This window comes from Megalops cyprinoides, chromosome 11 (genome assembly GCF_013368585.1).
Source record: "Megalops cyprinoides isolate fMegCyp1 chromosome 11, fMegCyp1.pri, whole genome shotgun sequence".
NCBI classification, from domain to species: domain Eukaryota; kingdom Metazoa; phylum Chordata; class Actinopteri; order Elopiformes; family Megalopidae; genus Megalops; species Megalops cyprinoides.
Window position 1 is genome coordinate 21039454 of NC_050593.1, and position 7350 is coordinate 21046803.

The window sequence follows — 7350 nt, forward strand, 5'->3', positions numbered from 1 at the left end:
GGTTCACAGGTCTTATATTACACTTTAAAACTGTCTTGAAACTGACATTTGGTGATATAAATAAACAGTACCATACACCACATTGTTGTTATATAACCATATAATGCAGTACGCTTGATTAATCGCAGTAATGGAGTTGTGCCAACCTTCACGGGCGTTTGATGCTTATGAGCACCATTCAAGAAGACATTTGACTGATGCCATTAGTGCCACTGTGTGATGAAAGCCAGATATTGTTCAGAGTGAGATGTGACTCAGAGCTGCTTTGTGCTCCCGGTCAAAAGATGAGCCTGCTGGTTCCTGCTGTGTAGTGTCTTACAACAGAGTCAAGGTGGCCCAGATTACAAGGACAAACCCCATACGTTGAGTGACCGGCTTCACTCTTAAGCTGTTTTGTTTTCTTTGATGTGACGGAATCCCCTGCTTTGTCAGACCATGAGGCAATGCACCTTGGCGCACTTCAAAGGAAAAGCCACAAGTGTGGGACAAAAGACACATCGCTGCACCTTAAAACAAAGGCATTTATTTCTAAAATGCACTTGACAAAAAATAAAACAACCAAACCACAGGTTATTAATACAAGACGGTGTGTAAATGAACACGAGGTGGAATGCCACAAAACCAGCGCTGAGAGTACATTCTCCCATGTCTGGACTTAGGCATCCTTAGTCTCTTGCCAAAATGTTGCCACAATATATATTTTCCTTTTTTTGCAATAATGTAAAAATCTTTCTTAATAATCAAGCATGAACTTATTGAACAAACGCCTTTTTAGAGTTCTTCTCAGTGATCCACACACACACAAGCTCATCACAAGTGTGGGACAATCTCAACGTGGGCACAGACCCATGGAAATGCTGGAGAACAACAATACCAAGATGGCCAGCAACTGCAGTGCTCTGTCCCCCTGCCTGGGTCAATGTGAGGAAACAGCGCCTCCTAAAGGTAGATACAAACTTGTGCTTTAAATCCACGAGCAGAAACCCCAATCCTAGGCCTTGGAGTGTGTCCTATTCGCTTTGTCTACATGAAAAGTGAAGACTCTTAATGGCCATAGTCAAAAGGAACATTTTAGTCCATAGAACTGGTTAATCTAACATACGTCCTTTTCTTGCTGTGTTTGTTCCATACTGAGAGAAGAAACCTGGACTTGAGTTCAGGAGATCGCTGTTTCCCGCCAACGAGAGGGGTGCAGCCCAGACACATGAGAGCGGTGATGTAAGACGTGAAGCAGGGAGGGTGGAGCCCTGCAGTCCTTTCATCAGGAGCCATAAATCCACCCTCGCCTTTCAGCACCTGCACCCTCTTCCTGTGCTGGGACCCACAGGGCTCTGGGGTGTGAGAGGCTCTGCTCCATCTCCATTGATAAGACTAATGAAGAGCGGTTATCGGGGAGGCTGGGAAATGAGTCCCGCTCAGATAGCCAGGGACGGTATCCCAGGACAAGGTTATCAGACGCTGTAGCACTATTTAGTCCGACCCCCCCCCAGAGTGAGAGATGCTATGGGCCAAAGGAAACCCTCCCACATGTCCATTACTCACTCAGCTAAAGGCAGACTAATCTCACCACTTTTCATCTACCAAATGAGCCATATTTGCGGTCAATCCTCCAACTCCGTATGATACATACAGAGTATTTCCACACCAGTCTAAATGAGATTGCCAGCACGATTGGATATTGGACAGGCATCTCATTTAAGGTTTGATTTTTCAGTCTATAAAAGAGATGGTTCTATTTCATTTTATTGATCATATATTAAATTGTGAATGTGCTCTGAGTTTGTGCTTCCCTGCTGTGACCCTGACCAATGTGTTGCACTCAAGGACAGCACACCAAGTGGACACAGCGTCATGGGTTCATGTGCGCCCTCCACTGGATTGGGACAATGCTATGTCACTGTAGGAGAGGAGCCGCCAGCCTGCCGACAGCTCAGCGGGCTGGGATTAGCAGCACAGAAAGAGTTCTTTAAACACCTCTCCCGCTCTCTCTGTGCCTGGATGTGGCTGTTTGCCTGGAAAACTCATTATGTGCTTTCCACACCAGCTGCTTCCACAGCGAACACAAAAGCAGATCCCTATTCTTCACACCTTCACATGAGAAGGCCTTTAATGAGGAGCTTTTCTTCCCAAAGGGACTGTCAAAACCAGGCCCAAACAGGTGCAATAGTACCCTCCGGCTCTTTTATAATGGGACTCCTTAAAATTAGATTTTATGGCAAGCATTAAGGAGGAAGAAATGAATGTGGCCAAATGCCTGACTCTTTCACAGTGTCTGTAAGACGGCACTGTACATTAAATTCATTTATACAATAAATACCCTGCAAGTACTGTAAAATACTTAAAAACACCAAGGATTGTTCCATGAGAATAAACTTCTTAAAAAAGGGTTAAGTCAGAAACACCAAGCTATTATGAACTGGACTTACAAAGGGACATTTAACTTGGTGTGACTTTGACATGCCCAGCTAGACCCTTTTGCGGAATAGTATACCTTTTCCACAAAACATCATTAATTTCACCTTCCAATTAGACATAAACACTGAATGATAACTGTAAGGTATTAATCAGAGAAGATCCCAGATGCAATTTAAGACACTAGATAAACACCAAGTGCTGCGGCACAAATCCAAACTTCAGCAGAAACCACTACCCTCTGTCTTTTTTTTTTTTTTCAAAAACCTGTTTTTAAACCTATATTTTTATCCAATGAAGACAAGAAGGAATCATTATTCTCAACATCTGGGTTTAGCAGAGGGGAGAAGGCCACATGACTGAGGTCTTTAATAACTGCGGGAGAGAGATTGTGCTTTGCAGTGTGATCTGATAAAGACAAAAGGCTGTGAGTGGTGGTGTGTGCCGAACACCGCTCCCAGGGGAAACACTGTCCTCTCAACTAGATGTTCTTCATAAAATGAAGATGTGCTTATATACTCCACCCAATCTAATCAGCGGCGGTTTGCTTGACCTGCTCTGGTCCTGTAGGCTACAGTAATATGACTGGTGCTTTTAAATACACTAGCACAGAGTGTATGCTGCACTCTCTCAATGTTCTCAGTAAAAGGTTTGTATATAGTATCATTTGAGGATTGAGGCAATTGTACTTTTATATTATATGGATATGCTCTGAAAGGGCAGTACATCACCTTGCATTTGTGAGCACAAGCTGATTGGGCACTTTAAAACGTGGATGTTAACTCGGAACATGATTTTTCTTGCCCACTCTGCATTTTTATACACAGGCAAAGAGAGAAACTGACCAAATGTATGACTTTCTTTCAAATGAGTCAGACTGGGCCACTTAAATGAACCCTAAGCTGAAAAGTTGTTTTCCAAGATGGTGGATTTGGAGACGGCTTGCAGGAAACTGTTGATCTGTCTGTGTGGGAAATAAGTACTGCCAAACCAAAGGGATGCACTGATAGGAACTGATCTCAACTTCATTATTTTCTTGGTAACCTACCTACAGTGCCTTGCAGGGCTAAGGTTGAAGTGTAGATTGCAGTAAAGTGGGTCATTAAATCGTTTCCATCTCAGCCGTGAGACACTATAACCCTGCCTGGTCTGCTCTTTGTGCCTGACGCTCCTTCAGGGACCCAAGCAGGGGCAGCCACAGAGCTCACTGCTGCTGCTTCACAATAACGTACAGTAGAAACACAGGAGAAGAAAAGCATCACTTTACATTTGCACAAGCTGGAGCTGTCCCACGCTGGAGCAGAGGTCAGAGGTCAGGGCTGGTTCTGGTACCGCGGGGTCCAGGATGGAAGGCACTGCTGGGGCCAGACTGCAGTGTGAACACTCATTTCTGTTCTCTCTCTCTCTCCCTCCTGCTCTCTACCTCTGCTCCAGCCTGGGACTGCATGCCTGCAACTCTCACTGATGGTGGACCCGACTGCGACCGAGGTGATAGTGTTCTCTGTGCTTTCCTATCTGAGGAAGAAAAACACAACTGATAATAATGGCAGTGAATTTAAAAGGGCTTTCCCTCTGCTCGTCTTTTTTGTGCTCCTTGTTGTTTCATCGTTTTCCAGGCGAAGACGGATAGGGCTCTCACGAATGGCAACACAGGTGTCCTGTGGGCGCCCCCATCCAGTACCCCTTCTGATGGTACTTTTGAGGATGTTCGGCTCTTTCCCCTCCGTGTGATGTCCAGGTGAGCGCCCATGAGGAGCATGTGGAGAAGACCCCCACACGGGGCTGTCCTGTGCTTGCCTGAAGGCCCCCATCTTGGGTCCTATCAGAAGCTCTCCACAAAGCTGCCCGGGAACAAGCCAGTACGGCCAGTGCGCTGCAGGGTGCCCTTGTACCAACCGTCCTCCCGCTTCTTGTGCACAAAGACGATGTCACCCTCCTTGAGCTCAATCTCAGCCTCGCTCTGAGGGGGGTAGGGCACCACTACACGGTACCTGAGGGGGGTAGCAAAGAGAGAAAGACGCCTGTGAGAACCTCTCCAGAAAGGACACACAGCTGGAGCCAATCCACTGCACATATGAAAAACCACATAAAAAAGCAAAGACCCCTTGATTTACTGTGTCCCCACAATGCAAGAGGCCTGCTGAGCTCAGATACAGGAAATGCACAGCCTTTGATACTTGAGATTTACAACAGACGTCTGCAAAAGTAGACATGAAACTCCTTGGCATTACTCTTTTAGGTAAAGTCTAATATGCCGCGGGTGGGTGAGACAGATTTTCACAATGCTGCCTAGACGTTCTTTGCTTCCTCCTTAGATCATTCCTTGCCTGTGAGAGCATTGATGAGTCCAATGTGGAACCACTCACAGCACAGTATTCTATATCACACGCAATCTGGCACAGTGGGAGGCCAAGGACATGTCACAGTCTGCTCTTCCAGTCTGTCACAGACAGCACAGAGGGGGCGAGTCATGTGTCAAAGGGACAAACATGCAGACTACCGGCACAGAATTCCTGTGACAGGCTGGTTATAGCACCTTCGGTACACAGATGGAACGAGTGCCTAACGAGTCTCCAGAACTTAGCCACACCCCCATTGCTGGCTCCACATCTAAGCCACACCCTCAGCTCTCTCCATATCTAAAGTACACCTCTCAGCACTCTCCAAATCTAAGGCACCTTTCAGCACTCTCCTGAACAAAAGCCTATCTCTCAGCTCTCTCTTAGTACTCTTCTGATGTGTGGTGATATAGCTACCACAAATGAATGTTTCTAAATATTAAACCACTTCAAGCACATTTAATAACATATAAAGTATGGAATACTCATTACTACATGACATGATTGTGATTTAACAAATGCTGTTAGCAGCAGCAACTTACAATTTTTGCATATTATCCATTGATACAGCTGGATATTTACTGAGGCAAATTTGGGTTAGGTACCTTGCCCAAGGGTATGACAGCTAGGAATCAAACCAGCAACCTTTTGGTTGAAAGCCCAATTCATTACCACTACACCACACTGCTGCCATGAAATACCAACCTTAATTCCAGTAACAGACAACAAAAAACAAAATGTTAAGCACTCTTTTAATATACCAAGCTAGAAATCATCTCGGGTGTAAGTTATGGTGAAACGTAATGCAGTCTGTCTTGTTTCAAACATGCAAAAAAGTTCAATGTAAAATACTTTTTCTTTTAATAATTCCATTTTTTACAAAAATACAACTTGTTATGCTCAAAACAAGGGGTTAAAATTAGGTACAAGAAGAGAACAGTGCACGCAATTCCACCATTGATTTTCTTCAAAGGGACATGAATTTCGTCCCTGTAATTACACAGGAATAAGTCTATTGCTGCTCTTGCAAAATTGCAGTGATATTATTGCTGTACCGGCCAGCTACATTCGACCTGCTGCTTTCCAAGAGAAAAGAAAATCAATTGATCATTTTTTCATCGCGGCCATAAATTATCAGAGCCTCAGCTCTGAGTGAAAGATTGGAGCGGGATCTATAACTCTGTCACGCCTGCTGAAGGACACATTATGTATGGTTATTCAAAAGCTCAGCTGCCTTTGTGCCTGGATTGTAAAGCACTGTTAGCAACTTCATGCGCTACAGAAAGATGTGAAAAACTGAATACTTTCGCTGCTATAGGGCAAACTGGAGAGGACTAACTACAAGAAGATTGACTGAACGCGCTACAATGGAGTCAGCTTTCTGAACGCCGCTTTTTCTGATGTGGAGCTGTCGCAAGATGAGAGGGCTGTAATAACGTTCCCAGGGGCATTTCCAGCGAATTTCTGATGAACTTTCTTTTATAAAATGTCTTTGACCTTTCTCTCTGAGGGGTCACATCCTTTTGCATGCATCTTGGGGGAACCTCCCAGGCCACACACACTCTTCCCCTTGGCAAATAATACCCAGAGGTAGGATGACCGTGTAGTGACAGCACATCGCAGCGTTCCGCTTGTGTCAAAGATAAATTTCGTGCCGCGGAGGAGGACGAGCGCTCAGTGGAATGCTGGGGGCAGGTTAAGTGGGCTGCCATGACTCCTCCTCATTAGAGAGACTGGCAGCAACAGTCAGCTGAGAGAACACACAAGTCCTGCAGCTCCACAGTCAGAGTCCTGCACCCACCAATGCCTCCGCGGGTCACAGCTGTGCGGAACATTCTGCACCCCGTTATAGGAAGGAGCTCCAGTGAGCCCCAGTTAAACTCCCCGCGTAAGACTGCCAGATTGTCCTCATGTTGTGACACACAACTTGCATGGAAAACCCTACATTTCATAAAAAACCTTACATATTTTTTTCATTTATTTATAAATATTTCTTATAAAGTATACAGAAGAACATTGCAGCTTTACATTTAGATACACTGTAGCCTACATAATCTACTGGGATTCCACAGAAGGGTAAAGAAACACAGATGGTACATTTTACAGGAAAAAATAATCGGACCACTTGCCTTATGGTTTACACAGCGACACTGCAGAAATTCAGAATTTGGAGTATTTTATTTACAACTACATGCTTTTAAATGTTTAATTCAGCATATAAAAAAAGCATATAAACAATCTGAATACAGTCCTGTCCCTGAAAAAATAAGCATTGTTGAATTTATGGAAGCTTGAGTGTACTTCTTTATGTATTTATTAGTAAAATCTGGCTACCAAGCTAGCATCCGCCAAGTATCTATAGATCAAAAACAATGCAGTGGGAGTGCCAATCTATGCCTTTAATTGGTACATTCAGTAGAGAGCTGAGAGCATCCACACCTCTCCAGCTCTGTGTTCTGGATCTACTTACAATGAAGGGGGGAGCATATGGAGAGAAAGAGAAAGAAGGAGAAAAGGAGGGAGGCAAAGAGGGAAAGAGAGGGGGAGAGAGGTGGTGGGGGGGGAGTGAGTGAGAGAGAGAGGCTGTGAGATTACCAGG

General features: G+C 44.7%; 1 protein-coding gene across 2 annotated transcripts in view; it reads right to left on the bottom strand.

Moving 5' to 3' along the window:
* Window positions 1-594: 594 nt before the first annotated feature.
* LOC118786299 (E3 ubiquitin-protein ligase SH3RF3-like) overlaps window positions 595-7350 on the bottom strand; it is a 119803-nt gene continuing 113047 nt past the window's right edge. For both annotated transcript variants that reach the window (XM_036541435.1, XM_036541434.1), the window contains exon 10: window positions 595-4403. In XM_036541435.1, coding sequence (XP_036397328.1) covers window positions 4235-4403 — 169 coding nt within the window. In that variant the 3' untranslated portion in view covers window positions 595-4234. The remainder of the gene's footprint in view (window positions 4404-7350) is intronic.